This window comes from Watersipora subatra, chromosome 7 (genome assembly GCF_963576615.1).
Source record: "Watersipora subatra chromosome 7, tzWatSuba1.1, whole genome shotgun sequence".
Classification (NCBI taxonomy): domain Eukaryota; kingdom Metazoa; phylum Bryozoa; class Gymnolaemata; order Cheilostomatida; family Watersiporidae; genus Watersipora; species Watersipora subatra.
The window spans coordinates 1,276,814-1,297,391 of record NC_088714.1 but is presented as its reverse complement, the minus strand read 5'-3'; the positions used below and the strand labels follow the sequence as shown (position 1 = coordinate 1,297,391).

Sequence of the window (20,578 nt, the reverse complement as noted above, 5' to 3'; positions counted from 1 at the left end):
AACTAATCTTGCTAGTTACACTAAACAGTATGATTTGCAGCGACATGCAATTGCCTACTCTTCTATGAAATCTCTGCCACTTAAAAAAATGAAGTGGATTCTATGGTGAAGCATGGGATAATTAGGACTCTATTATAATTTGTTGCTTTTGTTCAATATAGTCTATAGTCTTGTCTCACTTCACTATGGATAGTGTTTAGCTCAAAACAAAAATACAAAAGTATCAAAGGAGCAACCGTGATTGTTCTTTAGTAATATGGAGCAAAAACGATACTGACAATAATTCCTTTACGATGTAACAAATATCGGTGCCAAGCTTACTCCCAGAAGCACCTGCTCATCACTGAATTCCCTGCTAGCTTCTTATATGACTGGTGATATAAAACTTGTCAGCTGTAAACACCCTTCCGATGCACTTGCTATCAAACAGAATCAACTTTTTGCACTGGGTAACAAACATAACTCATGGCATATGATCGTCTGGTACTGTCAAAGTTCCTAGGAAATGTGCCAATCTTCAATTTTAGCACACGCGCAAAGTACCTGTCAGCATTATTATTGACTGCTATTGAATTTTTTGCTAACATAAATCATAGGCAAATGTTATGAATGCTCCGATTTTATGTTGAAGTCCCCAATTGATGCACTAAAGAATAGCACTTAAACACTGAGTCTTATTTGTTGGAGTTGCCTTTCCACTGCAAAGACAAAACTTCAAATAAAACTTCAAGAGCCTCCATTAAAGGTAGTGAAACGTCGTAGGAAAGCAGTCACACTTTTTCAACTCATTTTATCTGTGTTTTACAAAGTATTTGTTAAGGTTCTATAAGTTCACCCTATCTTTATGCATGCATATTGGTTGACTTACGAATCAACTTTAGCCAGTCACCATATTTCTAAAATTAATATAATTTGATTTTTACATTACATGAACATCTGATGTTCATCAGAAAATGTGCTTATTAATTTTTGGAGAAGAATAAATATTTGAATATAAAAGAATGACTACGTTTGACTTCAGAATTTGTCTCGAGTACAATCAAACCATGAGTTATTCTATGTAATAGTACAGTAGATTAACTGTGGTCTATGATTGAGATGTAAAGTCATTATTTCCAATACAACTCATCACAAAGAAAAGACTTCTTGTTTTATCTTAATGCGTAGTTATTGCCAACAACGCTGTATATTATATAAAGGCTGTGCCTATATATTCATAACCTAGAAGTTGCGTGAATAATAATAATATTATATTGACTGTTACTAACTAAAACTGCAAACTGGACGCTAGCATACAATACTAGGTAAGTGCTAAAAAAGTTATTAGCTAGATGCTGGTATAAGGTGAGGATGTTTTATTGTGAGAAAAATATTTTCCTATGAGAAGTTGTCAGCCAGAGACAAATGAAATACTAGGTTAGTGTGCCTTTCCGATGTGAGATGCGCTTAAGCTGTAGTCGACAGCCATGCTCTGCAAGTAGAGAGTCTACCAAAGCACATTACTCGGCGAGTATGTACATAGTCTCAGGTGAAGCTATATAGCTCTATGGAAAAACAGAAAAGTAACAAAAAGTACCTAATGGTAATTAAATTGTATTGAATCAAGAATACATTTTTAGCGCTAAGAAGATTGTTGCGATAGACAGAAAATGAGTGGAGACAAGTCTAATGGGGGCTCACTCGTCATCCTCAAGTGACTTCGGGATCTGCTTGCGCTTGATTCTGCAGTAGAGTGAGAGTTCAGGGTCTGTGATGAAATCGTAGAGCACTCTAACCCACGAGGTGTGACTTGGCAGATCATCGTAGTACTCAGGAGCGATTGCGCGAACCTAGATGCAAAATGTCTTCCATATCATGCATGTATATACAGATGAGCAATAGAATATACAATGCATATATGAAATGTCTTCCATATCATATATACAATAGACATATGAAATTTCTTCCATATCACATACACAGATGAGCAATAGAATATACAATACATATATGAAATGTCTTCCATATCACATATACGCATGAACAATAGAATATACAATACATATATGAAATGTCTTCCATATCATATATACAGATGAGCAATAGAATATACAATACATATATGAAATGTCTTTCATATCATATATACAAATGAGCAATAGAATATACAATACATAAATGAAATGTCTTCCACATCGTATATACAGATGAGCAATAGAATATACAATACATATATGAAATATCTTCCATATCATATATACATGTATATAGATGAGCAATAGAATATACAATACATATATGAAATGCCTTCCACATCATATATACAGATGAGCAATAGAATATACAATACATATATGAAATGTCTTCCATATCATGTATGGTACGGTATACAGATGAGCAATAGAATATACAATGGATATATGAAATGTTTATACGTATATCCGGCCAAACATCAGCTTACAAATTATTTGATTGCAAGATAATATTTGTTTCGACAGTCTCAAGTGATTCTTGACATACAACAACCAAAGTTTTCTGAAACATGCCAACTTTGAACGCATGTTTTCTTTCACCTACCTAGTCTGTTTCTTTGCTGCTCATACTACGTTGAGAGTGCTTCGTGCACGTATCTACCTTTTCTAGTTTTAAAATCATGGGCTATCAGAGGTCTAGTGCGAGTGAGAAAAATAAAAGGAAAGTGCAACGCTATTTTGAAAATTAAAACAAATTTTGGAAAAATACGAACAACATAATAGAATCAATCCTTTAACATATTCTGGAAGTGAGCTAAAAGTTACGCATATAAAAGAAATCCTGAAATGAGTGAAAGGGAAGAAGCCAGCTAAAATAATTGACAAAATAAAAACCAAGCGCAAAACCAAAAATATACAAGTATATAAATAAGTTATAATAATTACAGTTCATGAAGACAAGGTTAGACTAGCTACATATCTCTATGGCGACTTCTACCTACACAGTGTCTCTTGTATTAGCTCTACCTACCCACTGTCTCATGTATCACCTCTACCTACACACTGTCTCTTGTATCACCTCTACCTACACACTGTCTCTTGTATTACCTCTACCTACACACTGTCTCTTGTATCACCTCTACCTACGCACTGTCTCTTGTATCACCTCTACTTACGCACTGTCTCTTGTATCACCTCTACCTACACACTGTCTCTTGTATTACCTTTACCTACACACTGTCTCTTGTATCACCTCTACCTACACACTGTCTCTTGTATCACCTCTACCTACGCACTGTCTCTTGTATCACCTTTACCTACACACTGTCTCTTGTATTACCTCTACCTACGCACTGTCTCTTGTATCACTTCTACCTACGCACTGTCTCTAGTATCACCTCTACCTACACACTGTCTCTTGTATCACCTCTACCTACGCACTGTCTCTTGTATCACCTCTACCTACGCACTGTCTCTTGTATCACCTCTACCTACGCACTGTCTCTTGTATCACCTCTACCTACACACTGTCTCTTGTATTACCTCTACCTACACACTGTCTCTTGTATCACCTCTACCTATGCACTGTCTCTTGTATCACCTCTACCTACGCACTGTCTCTTGTATTACCTCTACCTACACACTGTCTCTTGTATCACCTCTACCTACGCACTGTCTCTTGTATCACCTCTACCTACACACTGTCTCTTGTATCACCTCTACCTACGCACTGTCTCTTGTATCACCTCTACCTACACACTGTCTGTTTCTTGTAATACCTCAGCTTAAACGTGACAATAAAAACCTCTCAATATTGATTATCCCTTTATTGACTGTTTCTTACAAATGATTTAGTTTTTTTGTTTTATATAATACATATGTTTTAATGCCATATTTAATTACCTAAGGTATTTTGTTGCGAAGGTTTCGAGTTGTGAAGCGATCTGATTAAGTCCTGTAAGAATACTTGCCCCAGCATATGATCATTTTCACATACCGAGCAAATATTAGAGCGGACTAATTTAATGTCAAGGCTATATTGTAATTATTAACCAATCAGCCTGCAACATTTCTCTCTCCATTCTTAACACAGACTAATTCAAGTGAATTACCTGAGGGAGACGACTTCCAGGTATATAAGGAAAATCGTGGTGCTCGTTATGGTATCCTACATTGAAGGTGATAAGGTTGAGTGGTCCATAGTACGAGTAGGTCTCATATCCCTTCTTAAACATGTAGTGCTCAGATATAAAATGCCCAGCCACAGGGTGAATACCTGAAGACCAAATATAAACGGTGAAACTCAAACCTTGTAATAGTCGCACGAGTTAAAGGCTATGCGGAAATAACCAACTGATAAAAGCCCGAACAAGGAACAGAACGAGTCTTTCAAATGAGGTGTGACAAGTAAACACCTTCATCTCTGCTCATCACTCTTCTCGTTGAGTGGAGCTGAGAAATTTGAACAAGGAGCTAATAAATTGCTTGATTCCTACTGACAACTGTATTAATAAACAGAGTTGTAGTATTGTTAAGTACTTCTAAACAATATACACTATTAAAAGTAATACAAACAATAAACAATTTATTGAAAGAAAAGAATCGCTGACCAGAAAGACTTCATGAATCAATATATACATAGATCAAAAAGTCAGGTTATTGATGACTGGAGTTATTTTTATAGCCTGAGCTACTCATTTATTTCAGCTACTAGGGCTTTAACATACATTTACTACTGCTGAAGGCTCTTTGTTCTAATGGCCAGGTGACCACACTAATTAAATCACTTGGTTCTCCTTGATTCCCTTATCAGTGACGGAGCCAGTGTAGAAATGGTTACAGGAAAGACAAGCTTGTGTCATGTGAAACCAGTTGCTCATTAAATAAATTATAATTGTTAAACACGGTGCGCACCAGAAGCATCATGGCTAAATAAGAAACAAGACCTACTCTCATTGTAGCCATAGAACCTAACTATCATTGGGTTGACTGGCATAAGCCCTGTGTTATTTATTAGCTACATGTGATTATTTTTCTATGATAAGGTTTTGTTCCCAGATATCTGTCACAAAAGAAAATCCTGCCAAGTTAATGGTACGAGTACATTGTCTTTAATTCTCTAGTAATGTAAAACAATTACATACAGTATTTTACCACTATTGTATTAGTTCTCAAGCCACCAACACCTTATTCCTACATCATATTCAGCTCGGTGTTCATTAATTGTGCCTAATTGTTATATAAGAATAGTCAATGCAGGTTTTCTAGTTTTAATTTTCTACTAAATCTACGTATATAAGGTATTGTATCGGCAGCAGCAAAATGCTTGAATGCATTATCATATACCGTGCAGACAGGAGGAGGCAAATCTTAATTTGGTCTGATAAATAAAATGTGAAAATGTAATTACTGCATCAAGTTTATATAATTTCCTTTGCGAGCACGCGCATGACCAACCCTCAACACAGGGTAGTTGAAACACGGCTAGTTAAAATTGGATGAGATAATAGGAAAAGGGCCTGTAATGGATTAACCTCAGACCACCAAAACTAAGGGAATTCTCAGTCTCACTTCTAACGCCTACCACGATCCTTTAAAGAAATACTAACCCATGGCTAGCAGTGTGCCTCCAAGAAGATAGACAAATGATTTCCACCCAAGCAGCTGTATGACAGCCACATCAAACGCCACAACGACTGCTGCATTTATGACCTGTAAGAATAGAAGAATAACACCTGGGATGTCCATACATATAGATTAGAGTGAAATGGCAGTATGATACTTCATACACACAGTAGACACTCTTATAACCTAAACATCCTTTCACACAAATTCCGCTTAACGTAAAGAATTTATGTAAAGTTTTCACTTCGTACCGTATAAATTTAAGATAATGTAAAGCGCCAAGTTGGCTCAAGTTCTCTAATTCGATTTGAATAATAAGAATCCCATAGTTATCCTTAAAAATATCAGTTTCTTTCTCGCCGCACTTTGGAGAGAAAATATGTATATGGGTATATCTATTATATTTACACTACCCTTGCCGTGTGCCGTGAAAGATCATCAATTAGGTGTGCCGACAAAGGACAGAGAATAATTAGCAACACAATTATTCAGAAATACCTAAAAGCGGTCGATTGATGCAGGTGTTAGAGTGTCAGTCTACCAATCTGAATGTTACTGACTGAAGTCTTGTTAAAATCAATCTTTTATCATAACCTCTAACCCTGGCTTCAAAAAAATGGCTGAACAGACAGGCACCGCTCTTACTAGAGTAAATAGATTTTTTTACTTCATCTTAAATAGATGCAATATTTTTCCTTTTTTTCTTTGCAGCAGACCTTGCTGTTTAAAAAAGTAGAAAAAAGAGTTAAATTGACGCAGTAGAAGTGCGCTCCTCTGAACTTAACATAAAATTATTGTAAAATTACCGTAATTGACGTAATTTTATGTAATGACTGTAATCATGGAGCCTAAACTAAGTGAAAGTGATAAGAAGAGATAAGCTGTAAATAGAAACGAATAATATCGGTCATTGTACAGTCATTAAATAAACTACAAAGTCAAGTTTAGTTTGTTTCCTATTTGAAGGAGCAAAGGCACGAGTTTGGGGCAATCTTGGAATGGATTAGGTAATTTACAATTTGACGGTTTGTATAACGTAAAAACCTATAACATAAACATTCTCAGAACAGATTATGTACATAGTTTAACAACTGTAGTCTACTGTAGTTAAACTACTGTAGTCTACTGCTGGTACTGATATGTAGGGAGTAGTAGCAAATGAAAATTCACTAGATAGCTTTTCAACATGACCTCAGGCTATATATGGTGTAACAATGTATTACTTTAATATCCTCTGAAGCGTTTGATCTGTCAGTGATTGCACCTCAGGCTACATTAGCATCAATGCAATAGTATTGATTTCATTGGCTCATTGATTCTAGTGGAATTTGTGTAATAAAAGACAATTCCACATGACTTGATGAACAAGACAGAATTGCATTGGACACATAGTCAGTACATGGCAACCTACCTAGTCTTACCACACGCCCCGGTATGTATTCAAGTAGAAGATGATAGTTTACACTGTTAGTCTAGAGGAGTCGATCTTTATGGCAAAATGTTCGTCAGACGAGAAGGAGAAGTGTTAACTCACCTCATGAATGGTCAGAGGTTTAGGCTTGACAACTAATGGTCTGAGTGCGTAGAAAAATGGCTGAAGAGACATCCAAATGAGTTTTCCAAGAGTGTACTTGAAGAGACGAGCCTCAAGCTTGTGGGGAATATCTACGTCAAGCTCCTCTGAACCTAATGAGCACGGGAGAGACAATCAGATCTGAGGTAATGCTGAACAAATAGGCTGCGGTTTACGAGGCAAACATTTCTTCCATTTTGTAAAGAGAGTCTCTCACAGACTTCAAAAGTTTTTCACAAACTTCAAAGACAAACATTCAATTGAGCATGTATCAAAAAGACCAGCTTAAGGGACAAAAGCGTAATCGATGTCAAGGCGCTATACAGTATTGACTTTTGCTATTGATTATGCAAGATGTTATTGGTCAGTGTGCCAGACCTTTTGCCAACCATCTGTATTAAAACTATGCGTGCTAATCGATGTTAGTGAGAAAATGAAAAGTGCTGATTAAAATGTGAGAAGCATTACCTATGATGTTACGAAAGCAGTCCGTGTTACACGAGCCATGGGAATATGAAAATTGCAAACTCGGTGATGCCCATTCTATTTCCAATGCATTATTTATCTCCGCTGCAGTTTGTACAATGCTCAATAAAAGGTTTTCACCACACCATGTCTATTATCCGGCGCATGCAATAAGACGACCTCATCAGCATTCTCCATTTCGAAGGTTTTAGAATCATGCTAGTCTGGTAATAACTGCCTAATAACCACCAAGATTAGCTCGATTAAACCATCAGTAGTAAACCACAGGATATTCGTAGACCCAAAAGTCAACCCAGCAGTTCAGACGTAGTTCTCTAAGCAAAGAAATACCAGCGAGCCAGACACCCAAACCATGAGCTTACTTACTAGGTCAAGGCCGAACTAATAATTTCAGTGAATGAGCACTAAAAATTATTTGCCACAAAATGTATTGTCAACTACGAGGGCTATTATTACAGTTTGAACTACGTACATTCTTAAATAGAAACAAACCTGATGACTAGTCAACTCCTGCCTTCAATATGATTTTTAATAGAATATTCAACCATAGGGTACACTCGATAAAGCTGACAGTCAATAATCTGCCAACAGACTTCAGCTGATTTCTATGCAAGGATGGAAATGTGTGTGATCCTGCCACTTAGTAATACTCTTTATAAAGCTGTGATATCTCTCTTATTCTTATAAGTAATAAACACATGACTACAAGTAATGACTTATGTACAGCGAGGAGTGCAAGGAAGGCAGCCTTTTTAGATCTTGTTTGCTGGTGCTGCTGCTGGAGAGCTGTTCCGAAAATTATTAATTTGCTTTTTAAACAAAAATTATGGCTAAGAATTTATAACTCTGAACAGCTTAAATCGATTTGGGGTTTTTAGAAATTAAGCAAATCAGACGTGCAAAATATTTATACTGAAAGCTATTTTCTATTAAGAAATTTAAAAAATGTTAAAGTCTGTGATCTCTCATTAACAATAATAGATTTAATATCAAATTCAAACTTTCTACTACCTTTTGTAATATTTAAAAATTAGAACTGCAGTTTCTTTCGAATGACGGAATTTGACGATTTTCCTGGCATTTGATGAAGAAATTTTAACGCAAAAAATCATTAAATATGAAGAATGAGTTGATGGTAAAATGAAAGGCTCTGGCCGAGCTACCAACCTTGGTATCTGTGATGATCAAGGTGATAGCGCTTGAATGTCACCGACGCAGGTACAGCCATAACTGTGTTAGCAAAGATACCAAGAAGTCTGTTGGCTACGGGACGGGTTATGCCAAAAGCAAGACAGTGGGCTATCTCATGGGTAGCAAGGCTAAGGGAATGGTTTATTACACCCCCAAAACAGTAGGCAGTCAGAATAACAGTGAACCAAGAGCAATCTCGGATCATATATGCAGCTACTATCTGCGTAAGCACCATCATCAGGACGGACCACTTCATGTTAGGATCTGGTCCAAATAGCTTCTTTATCTGAGGGTACTTGGCTGCAAAAAAACTTTAGACTAAGCTCCAAAGAATAATTTGACACCCGCTTTTACCATGGCTGGCAAACTAGAAGAGACCAAAGTCCATTAACAGCCTAGATGGTATCCACTATTACAAAGTAACATGAAGGGGGAGATAGTGGGAGTGAGATAAATTATAAACTAGCATAAACGCAAACAATGGATTTTTATCTTGTGTAAATCCATATGAACTTTGCTTCAACATATTGCTGCATAACTATGTTGACCAAGTACACAGTAATAGAGATAATTATGTCTGCCACAAGCACACAAAGAAGGAACCAAAACTGACCCAGAATTTCCTTTCGCCGAGTAGCATGCGGTTCCTCTGTATATACCCATTCAAAATCATCTCGAGCTTGTGAATCCATGTCTACGTGTGGAGTTATCGGCTCTGGGGTTCTTTTGGTAATGTAACTGATAAGAGAAAACCTTAATTAAGACTGGTTATACAAAACACACCTTGAATCAAGTAAAATGACTGATATGCAATGTGCATATTGAACCTTAGTTTACGATTTACAGAGCAAATCTAGTAAAATACAATAACACATGCTGCTAATAATAACAAATAAAACCAAACCTCGACTTACAGCCACCACAACATACAAATTAATTAAGAGAAAAGACAATACCAACATTTGTTCATTTTTTTATTTAGTTAACTTTTTCTATGTAATTTAGTTTTTATATAGTGGGAGATATTTAAGTAATGTTGACCTCCCTCCGGAGCCGGCTTTTATAAATCTTGCAAACGGATTAAACACCTGAACAGCCTTCATTCAAATTGTGAAAGTATGTAGAACTCTTCTTTAAAATTTTTATTTTTTATAACCATTTTTGCAATCGTGCTAGATGTGCTTAGCAGAATATAACAGCATCAATGTGATACTTAACTACTAAAGATGACAGGCCGCAGCAACATTAAGTCACATTTCCCAGTCTTCATTGCCCAAAGTCAAAACTTCATCGTTATACTTAGCTTTACTGCTACAATAACTGTACCACAATAAGCTAAAATACTTAATTGCCATAGAAAGATCTAAACCTCCATATCCCCCATACATCTATAAGGGACTTATCTTGTGTCATTGTCAAAAATCAGGAGTTACACGATAAAATGTTAGTATACCATTAAAACGATATATAAAAACATAAACAGCAAACGTTAAATTTGTTAAAATGATTAATTAAGCAAAAATAACTGGGTAAACTATTGGACTAGTTATAGCGAGATCACGTAGGCTTCCTATACCGTCTTTTTTCTTCGATTAAAATGGTCAGATGTTGCCAATGACTAAGTTCTAGTTCATTGCATATATCTAACGGGAGTTTAACTAGGCGCTTCAATATAATTATGCGCGAGGGTTAACATAAAATCGTCCGACAAAGGCTTCGAGTCTTGTCGTCTAGTTAGATTAACTTCTATGTACGCATGGATAAATAAAACTTATCGGAATACTCGTCGTTTGCACGAAAGCTAGTGAAAAGTGACAAAGACTACATTGTAAAAATAGTCCGAGTAAACAAATTAATTTTGTTAACAACATCGTTATTTCTACGGCGTATTTTACCTTCTAAAAACATGTTTAGCTATTTGTTCTACTTGGACTATTTTGTTTTTTCTTTTTGTGGTATTTTCATAATCGACGTGAATTACTGCGTAATCTAACCTTACTTCTGCTCCAATTTAGCTACACCACATGGACGTTGAATGAAAAAATGTTTTGTAATAGTATTTATATTTTGTTTTAATGATTTCATTCGAGCTTTTATCTTTTCAAACGTTGTTTATTCTGCTCTAGAAACGAAACTGCAGCAATACTAGGTACGACTTATTCTTATAATAAAAGCCTACGAAGTTTTGTAGTTTCGAACTATCAATTATCTGTTCGTACTATTTTTGTTAAATATCAAATTTGATAAATATATCACCATAAAAGTTGACAATCCAAACTGAATGCTTTGCAGCGCTCAATGCTCCATACTTGCGGTTCTCGGAGATGAAACCCGTGGCTTGTGCGTGTCTGTAGACGATACTGCTAGAGTTTGCGTCGAAGAAAGTGGCCTATCAAGCGCTCTTTAACTCTGAAATCAATCGGCTATTCTCTACGTCCAGATACAAATAACGTAATCTTGTCGAGAAGGACACTTGTGAACATACCTGCCAACTCACGCATTGGGCGTGAGACTCACGCAATCACCCCAAAGAAAAAATGAAAAGGCGTGAGATTTTTGCCCCAATTTCCACAATTCCCTCAAATTTATTTTATATCATCTCAAACAAGTCTCATTTACATTATACTCTGTCAATTCCTGCTGAGAACTACCTTTTCAACAACCAACAGTACCCTTTCTTTTTTCCATTATTACTTTGGTCGTGGGCTGTATGACAGTGGAATTTCTAGTATATATACTATCATTGAACATCAATTGCCCCAAAACCAAATCTCACGCATTGCCCCACTCTTGGATTGGCAGGTCTGCTTGTGAATATCAATGATATAAAACCACCCCACAGGGATAGGCAACGGCTATCATATGGGCGGGGTTTAATGATCGAGCTCCGTTGGAATGAACCCGAACATAGCACCAGAACAAAGAAATATGCTGAATAAAGCCCCTTGTAAATTTACAAATATTATGAACCATTGTACTTATTTTACTGATTGTTTGGTTTCATTTTGTTGTCAAAAATATAGTTGCCCTATATTGTCACCGTTATTATCAGTCAGTTGCCATTCACAAGCATTCGTGATATTAATATTCGCCATTGCGAAATCGTTCAAATTAGGTTTTATATTTAGATTTTTAGGATGAAAACTACACCGCGCAGCTTTGCCTGTTGTCCCATCTTATTGGCCAGGTCAAACAATTGGACAACGATGAAAGACTTAGTCATTTTAGATTAGGGGTGACAAAATATTAATCAAAAACTAGGGAAAAAAGACTTTGTTCGGGTGATTTCGGGTAAAATCTATTTAACTTTAAGCATACATGTATATATTACGACCCCTACCAATCACAAAATTGGTAAAAATAGGTAATTTGAAATGTTTTATTTTCCATGGATCAATTTTTCCGGCTAGGTATTACCCCTACGCTGTAGAAATTCAAGGTTTGCTATTGTGAACTGCGGGGTCTACTGACTAAATGAGCTAATGACACGATAACAGCGAGTCTTGTTTTCCAAAACCTAACAAGGCTACGCGACTGCCCCACAAGAACTGTGTTGGCTCTGAAACCCAGGCTAGCACAGAGAACATGCAGTTGATTTTATTCTGTAGTGGGGTTAAGTGACCCACAAATAAGCAAATATTAGCTGTCATTTGTTCGCAACCTGGTTAGCAACAGTTGTGTTTTGGCAAATGCTAGAGATTGGTGCTTGTCGATTTTCACAATGATATAAACATCTCCACAAGGATAGACGATGACTATCATATGGGGGAGGGGGGTTTGATTGAGCTTTGTTGGGAAAACCTTTTTACAAGCTGATATATTTTGCATGCAGCTACATGTAGCATGAAGATCTTATAATCTGAGTTAGAACTTCATTAGAGCTACGAATTTTATTTTTCATTATGCTAAATTTAAATGCATTTTTAGTTTCTATAAATATTTTTAACAGTGTTGTTATACTAATTATATTGATTTGTGGTTGCTACAGTTTGCAGCAACAAGCTTGCTTCTTATGTTCAATGAAGGTTCAGTTATGAGCCTCAATTAATCACAAATGCTGGTTTGAAAATGGCATTGCATTATCAAATAGCATACTATAAATTTGCAAATTTATATTTTGAATAATCATATTCTATCAAATGTTAAAGATAAACATTTTCAAAAGAAATATTGTAAACAAGCAATAACTGTAATGCTTGCAAAAAGAGAAATGGCACATGAAGAATAAATTTGTTTAGCATCATTACCTTCTCGACTTCCAGTACTGGTTACGACCTCAATGTTGCTTTCACGATCACTTCACTTTTTCTTGGGCTTGTAATTTTACCTGCACTGTTTTATAACCCAAAATATTCTTCTCCACTGCTGCACCAGTCGATATCAGCATCAAAATCAATTCTTTTTAGCGGAAAGAGTTTTTGGCCATTTTTAAGTTTTCACAGAAAATTTGACGAACTTTTATGAATGCATTGACTGCATTCGTGACATTTATGTGCATATATGACTGCTTGCACATGCATGCTCAGCACAATTATTAGCCTCACAATAGCAGTACAGGTCATATTTATTCAAGCCATTAGTTGCTATAACACAAATTATAAATGATTGAAAGAATTTTAAAAAGCTCTATGAAAACCTAATTTCGTTGAGCTGCATGGGGATTGGTTCGCTGTGCGCAAAGGGTTAAGGCAACGGGACTGCGTTAGTATACTGATTTGGTATCATTCAGTTTTAGGTATTGTTTTAGCATCACCTTTGTCTCTTATCCATGCTTAGTTTTATTATGCAGTATTTTGCCTTTTACATATCCTACAGCATTGTGTGAGTATTATGCAAGAAATAAGCTGTCATAACATGGTAACACGTTAAAAAAAAATTACTCCATAGTTGTTTTAGTTTGCTTTGTTTTTACATTTGTTCAAAACAAAAAAAGCAACTATACAGCAACAGAAAGCACTGGCCACCTGCTGTCATGAGACTGTGGTAGTGTCATATCAAATAGGTTTAAAACCTTATTGTCAGGCCAGAGCTCTTGACATATGTCTCAACAGTCATTAAAATGTGTACATCGTCAAGGGAATAAAGTTGGTACTGAAGCTCGCAGTGTGCTACGATGACCCAAATGCTAGAATGCTAAATCCACACCATGCATATACCCAACTGATATAAAGGCCATAGTACAGAGTACGATCATCAGTCATAGTTCGTGTTTTCTAAACCAAACCTACATTACAGCACAAAAATTGCTAACGCAAGAAAAAATAGTAAATGAATTTTTAAGTGGGCCAAAGTAAAGCAAAAGGTGAAAACCTTCCAAATTCTACTGTATCATTATGGCCTAAAATAAGTAGATTATTTCTGTGAGCCAAGACTACTGCTAATACAAAATAAGTAGAGCAGCCATTGTATGGAAACTTTGACATAGAACTGTTGATTTATTCAAAAAATTAATGCATGTCATAGACCAAAACAAAAAAATCGTGTTTAAGTAGATGAATACGTGCGATTTAAATGGAAAAGTCATGATTAGAAAGATGAACACAGTTGATTATACTTTGTCGCAAAACTTGAAAAACTGTCAACATTCCAAGATGTTACATCATTAATTTTTCAACCTTAACATATCTTTTGAGTGTGTTTGCGAAATATAGAATTGCTCCTATATTAAATGTTCAATCAGTAGTTAAGGTTGCATAACAGTATTAAAGACCAAAAACCGGAATAAATAGAAAGACTTACTATTGCTTAAAAAGAAATTAGGCTTATTTTAACTAATACCGAAAAACACGCTGCATTAGATCATTTAGATGAACTCCCCCCTCTCCCCCTTTTACATATTCTCATTAACTCTGCTCGATATTGTTTACCTGTGATCTGTCACAATCAAACCAACATAGTGAGGTAATCTCATATTTTGAGATGCCGATTGATTGTAGTTTGTTAGAGTACTACCTAGGCTAGCTTAATCTTACATTAAAGATAGATAGATATCTGCAAATGTGTTAGAAACTGTAGGTGTGATAATCTACAATGAGTTTGCTACTTGAAGTTAATACCTGGTACAGATATTTTAATGTTATCAACCTCCTACTTGTAGGGAAATCACCCGGAGTTTACTTCCTGTGCGGATGTTCGCAAGGGCAAGTGGAATTCTGTATCTAGTGTAAATAGTAAAGTACAATGGACTCTTTGGATGGCATTAGTGATTCAATTATGATTGAAGAAGCAATAGTCTCTATAGAGAAGGAGGGTTTGTTACAGAATGGCAAATATGAGCCGTTAGATACGGACAGTTTGCCACAGAATATCAAATTTGAGTCTTTGGAAGAAGACAGTTTGTCACAAAATGTCAAATATGAACTTCTTGGAGAAAATCTTATTGCTGATGACAAACTGCTGTTAGATAGAGAGTTGGTAGTTAGCGATGATGTTGGTATTCACAACTCGGATGTCATTTTGGATGCGACCCTTATGAATCAAGATGAAGATATTTCACTTGATGGATCTATACCAGTTGCAACTGAAGAATTTTCTCCGTCGACGAAAAAGGTTAGAGGAACAAAAAAGTGGAGACGGAAATTTGGGACTAGTGATGTAAAAGATTCAGGGAAGAGCAGCAGTGGACGAAGTTGGCAACAGAAAAGAGTGCAAATTAAGACTCTAGAAGGGGCCTTTTCTGTCACAATGTGGGCATCAGGTACCTAATACATATTCTCTTGTACGAAAATGCTTAAACTTGTTTTTATGTACATAAAGCATCTGGTGAGCGTGTAAATGATAACATTATATACAGTCAAACCTCAGTTTTTAAGGACAGTCCCTTTCAAAAAACTGTTTGAAAAGTGCTTTGTTTGAAACTCGAAACTATTTTTCACATTATAATTAATGTAAATAATTTTATTTTGTTTGTAATCTAAACAATTAATTTAAAACTTATTATTTTTCACGATAACCTGTATATACAGGTAATAAGAGAGCAGATGATATGTAGCAGTGATCATCTGATAAAAAACCATTATTTGCTTATACTAGGTTGGAAAATGTACCGTACCAGTCTTATCTGTAAAACCTCGTAACCTAGCCTTATTTACTCAAAGTCTTTTGGATTGCATACCATAAATAAAAAAGTGGAAAACTGGACTGTTTTATTATAATAAAATATATATTCTGTTTGAGACCGTAATAAAAACAAAGATTTCGTATTTGTTAAACATTTTGACATAAACATTAAAGTAGTGAAGGCTTGCCTACACTAAGGTTATGATCTAAAAAAATTGTAATTAAAGGGTACATTAGACATATTCTAGCAAAGATGTGAAATAAACAAAGCACATCAAAAACATTTTTTGGTTTTTATTTTTACTAATTGCCACATGCAAAAATTAGGTTTTTGTTGGCTTGGTCGAAAGTTGAATTTTCTGGCAAAGTCCAAAGCGTAAAAATCTTGAAGTTTCGGGTTGAAATTCGATTTTATTAAGATGAGAGACGTTTCAAAACCTAGGAACAACTATACTTGCAAATTCTGTTGTTTCTTTCTACTTTTTTTCTGTCACAGATGATCCAACACTAGACTCCGCCTTTCCAGCCGACGAACTTTCTATAGATGAGCCAAAATTACCAACATTACCCGTATCAGAAGTCGAGAGTCAAGGCATGGTTGACTCCACCGACATTGAAACCGCTACAGAATCTTCAGAGTTGCCTTCCATCCTCGAATGCAAGAATCCTATAGAACTGCCTATGGATGCTGCAGAACCTGAGAATGTAGCGCAGTTTAAGTATGTCTGAAGGATATCTGGCAAAGTCCCAAGACCAATCGTTTGAAAGCACTTAAAGGATTGATTTGAATTATTGTATTATTTTTGTAACATGTTGCAAAAGGTTTTGATTTCCTCTTGTGGGTTTTATGATTAAAACATTTTTTTGGAAAATCAGCAATAATATAACGGCAGGAAATGTGTTGGTATTGCACTAAATGTTTTCTATTCTTTGCTAACAGAAAATCTCGGAAACAGGAGTTTCGTGATGAGCCTGCACGCACAATACCCTGTCCCCACAAGGGTTGCAATAAATTGTTCAGGGACAACTCCGCCATGCGCAAGCACCTGCACACACATGGCCCGAGAGTTCATGTCTGCGCTGAATGCGGCAAGTCTTTTGTCGAAAGTAGCAAACTAAAGCGACACCAGCTTGTACATACTGGAGAAAAACCATTTCAGGTTGGTTTTTTAGTCATTAGCGTTCAACAAATCTTCACCGTTGATAAGCTTTCATTACTCATTGAGACTTACATTTGTTAATTGCTTACAGTTTCCTCATTCTAATCATTCTTTAGTGAATACATTTGTAAGCTTAGTAAACACTTTTTGTTATAATATTGTCTTTTGGATCCATGAATCCTGAGGCTATTTGCCTGTTGAAAGGTATTGTTCACTTTCACCGGTGAATTCTCTGAAACTCAGTTTACACACAGTTTTGTGTGCAAATTCTGTTTCTGTCCTATTTAACTGGTGTACTACAAAATGAGCCATTTGTCTACTTTTGAATCAAATTATTGCTCAATAAAACTCAGTTTTGAATTAGCCTCTGAACTCAACTTACATGCTTTATTTTCATTGAAATGCTTCAATATGTGCGTTATATAGTGTACATTTGAGGGATGCGGAAAGAGATTCTCTCTAGACTTCAACCTTAGAACCCATGTTAGGATTCACACAGGAGACCGGCCATACGTGTGCCCCTTCGATGGATGCAGCAAGAAGTTCGCTCAGAGTACTAATCTCAAGTCACACATTCTCACACATGCTAAACCAAGGTTAGACTTGTGCTTCCCTCTCTCTCCCTCCCCCCCTCTCTCCCTCCCCCCCCTCTCTCCCTCCCCCTCTCTCTCCCTCCCCCTCTCTCTCTCTCCTTCTCTCTCTTTCAATTGGCGTCTATCATTTTTTTCTTTTGAAAATGGTTTGAAAAATTAGTATCATGGGATAGCAATTTCTGCCTTCATCACCAGTAAATTCCTGTAACAACCTTTTTATTGTACAATAAATACTGTCGAATACCCTCAATTGGGGTATGAACTATTGGATATAAATTGAAAAGGGGATAACTCATGGAAACACAGAATAAAAGATTAAATCGCTAAACAAATTTACTTCAGAAGACAAATGCCAACCACCTATCCAATGTTCGGTGGGTGGTAGAGACGACCCACCTAATATTGGGTGGGTGGCAAAAAGGAACAAACAAGCCACTAGTTGTTTTATTGTTTGACTACCTGGCTATACACACGATTTGATTATTGGCCAATGATCTTCCTATGATCGATCCTAGGCTACTTGTGCAGTTGGATTATTGGCCGATGACCTTTTTAGGCTACCGGTGCAGTTGGATTACCGTAAAACCCCTAATTGAACGTCGCCTCTATTTGAACGTCGCCTCTATTTGACTGCCACTACAAGAGAAGGCTTAAAAAATAGAGCGCGATGGCGCTCAATTAAAGATTTTACGGTATTTGCCAATTATCGTGTTAGACTACCCATGTAAATCAAACATTGGCCAATGAACTTGCTTGGCTACATGTGTAGTTGTAATATTGACCAATGAACTTGCTGGGCTACATGTGTAGTTATAATATTGGCCAGTAAAATTACTCTGTCAAAGTTATGTGATTATTATTTTCTATATTCATCGATTAGCTAAAGGTTTGTTGTAATAACAACTATACAGTATGTAAAATTAAAAGTCTTAAACTATATGCTAATTTTACATGGTGAACCCTTTGAACCCTGACGGCCGTTATTCCGGCATTGTGTAAGGTGTGTCAGAAACCCTAACTGCTGAATTACCGGCATTCACTTGGCTCTGTTTGCAAAAGCTGTTTCTACGTACCAGTGTAAACCAATCAAATTAGTTCTTGCACTGGATGTTAGACCTGAAATTTTACTTCCATTTGTAAGTTTTCAAATATCTTTATTTCCGAAAAAATCGATACGACTCGTTCGTTGGTAGGTCATGGATGATTGTGATGCAAATGAAGAATTTGAAGAATGGTACTAATTATAATTTTCCAGTGTATTTTGAGGCATGAAATGATGAACATGTGCTCGATGGATATAATACTGTAAATATTTTTAGAGGTTTTTAAAATATGAAGAATGTTTATACTTTTAGCCTGAATAATGGTGAAATACTTTTTTTTTCTGTTTGATGACATTAGCTGTGGGTTGCCCAACTTTTTTTACTAGTGTTTTACCAAATAAAATTGTATTATGAGCACATTTAGATATATTCAATAAGTTTAAAAACTTCCGATCAATGGAAAAATTGCCCAGGGTTGCTGACACACATCGACAAGAATGGCCAGGATTCAAAGGGTTAAAGCTATGTGTCATACAAAAGTTTTCTGAATGGCTGTTGACATTAGCTTGTTGCTGATGCTATTTTTAATGTGTTCATCAATTGACTGTTTCTTGCGTAAAGCCCCAAGCAGCGGAGCCACACCCACAACTATTCTAAGTTGATAGTTGACAGCGATTATCGCTGTCGTTAACTGTTTTGAATACAAAATATGTGATTCACCAATGGTAGTTGATAACTCGTAGAATCTCAGTGTTTAATGATGCGTATATTATTATATTTATACTAGATATATTCAGAACCAAAACAGAATATGTTGTGGTGGCTCGGGCTGAATATTCACCATGCACCATCTATTTGTACTTGTTAGTTGTATGACATGGAGGTCTGGCAGCTTGTTGTTGTCTAAACGTATGACATGGAGGTCTGGCATCTTGTTGTTGTCTAAACGTATGACATGGAGGTCTGGCATCTTGTTGTTGTCTAAACGTATGACATGGAGGTCTGGATCTTCTTGTTGTCTAAACGTATGACATGGAGGTCTGGCATCTTCTTGTTGTCTAAACATATGACATGGAGGTCTGGCATCTTCTTGTTGTCTAAACGTATGACATGGAGGTCTGGCATCTTCTTGTTGTCTAAACGTATGACATGGAGGTCTGGCACCTTGTTGCCTCACTTTTTATCTTCCATTTATAGGTATGCAACGCTGGCCTTCCGATGCGCCAGTACTTGCTGCATTGTTCCTCATCCTGACATGTTTTTATTTGTGTTTTTGCAGTAAGTCGAGACCAGTACAGGACTATGGAATGCTTGTCATGTCAGATCTAACGGTCTCCTCTGGTGATAATCTACCGTTAGGCTTTTGAAGTTCTTAGCACTTTCACGCATTTACATTGGCATTATAGCTCATCCATGTTTGTATTGTTTCATAAATAAATTTGTGTGCAATTAATTTGAAAATACATTGCTATTAAATATTGTAGAAGTTTGTTGTAAGAATTCTGTGAAAGTAACTTACTTTTACTTAATTTGTTTGTGTCTAATTTTGTTTGTACATTGTAATTGAAGAGATTAGTGTACATAAACGCTAAACCACATTCATAAAAGATTTGATTACAAAATATAAACACATTTTGCATAAGTCACTTATTAGCGTATTAATATAGTCATGCACATGGCAGCATATGTATGTACATGTTAGCATATTAGCATAATCATGTACATGTTAACATACGTAGTTGCGCACATGTAACATGAGGATTTATTTGTACTAGTTAACAGATCATGCATTACCACGTGGGCAACAACAATTCATGCATTAATATGCATTTGTTAAAATAATTGTGCAGAAATGGTGTATCATGTATGGTCATAAGCATGCTAGCATACATGTACA

General features: G+C 36.1%; 2 protein-coding genes across 2 annotated transcripts; one reads left to right on the top strand and one right to left on the bottom strand.

The window, feature by feature from the left end:
* Positions 1-1,155: 1,155 nt before the first annotated feature.
* Positions 1,156-9,711, bottom strand: LOC137399247 (sphingolipid delta(4)-desaturase DES1-like). The gene is made up of 6 exons (XM_068085272.1): positions 9,440-9,711; positions 8,803-9,126; positions 7,111-7,262; positions 5,561-5,663; positions 4,064-4,227; positions 1,156-1,829 (listed from the first exon to the last, which is right to left on the bottom strand). Exons 1-6 carry the CDS (start codon positions 9,516-9,518, stop codon positions 1,677-1,679), a joined length of 975 nt encoding a protein of 324 aa, XP_067941373.1. The 5' UTR covers positions 9,519-9,711; the 3' UTR covers positions 1,156-1,676.
* A 1,077-nt stretch (positions 9,712-10,788) lies between these two features.
* LOC137399542 (transcriptional repressor protein YY1-like) lies at positions 10,789-20,321 on the top strand. Its single transcript, XM_068085705.1, has 6 exons — positions 10,789-10,975; positions 14,924-15,523; positions 16,382-16,604; positions 16,826-17,045; positions 17,472-17,641; positions 19,961-20,321. Exons 2-6 carry the CDS (start codon positions 15,007-15,009, stop codon positions 20,046-20,048), a joined length of 1,218 nt encoding a protein of 405 aa, XP_067941806.1. The 5' UTR covers positions 10,789-10,975; positions 14,924-15,006; the 3' UTR covers positions 20,049-20,321.
* Positions 20,322-20,578: the final 257 nt, after the last annotated feature.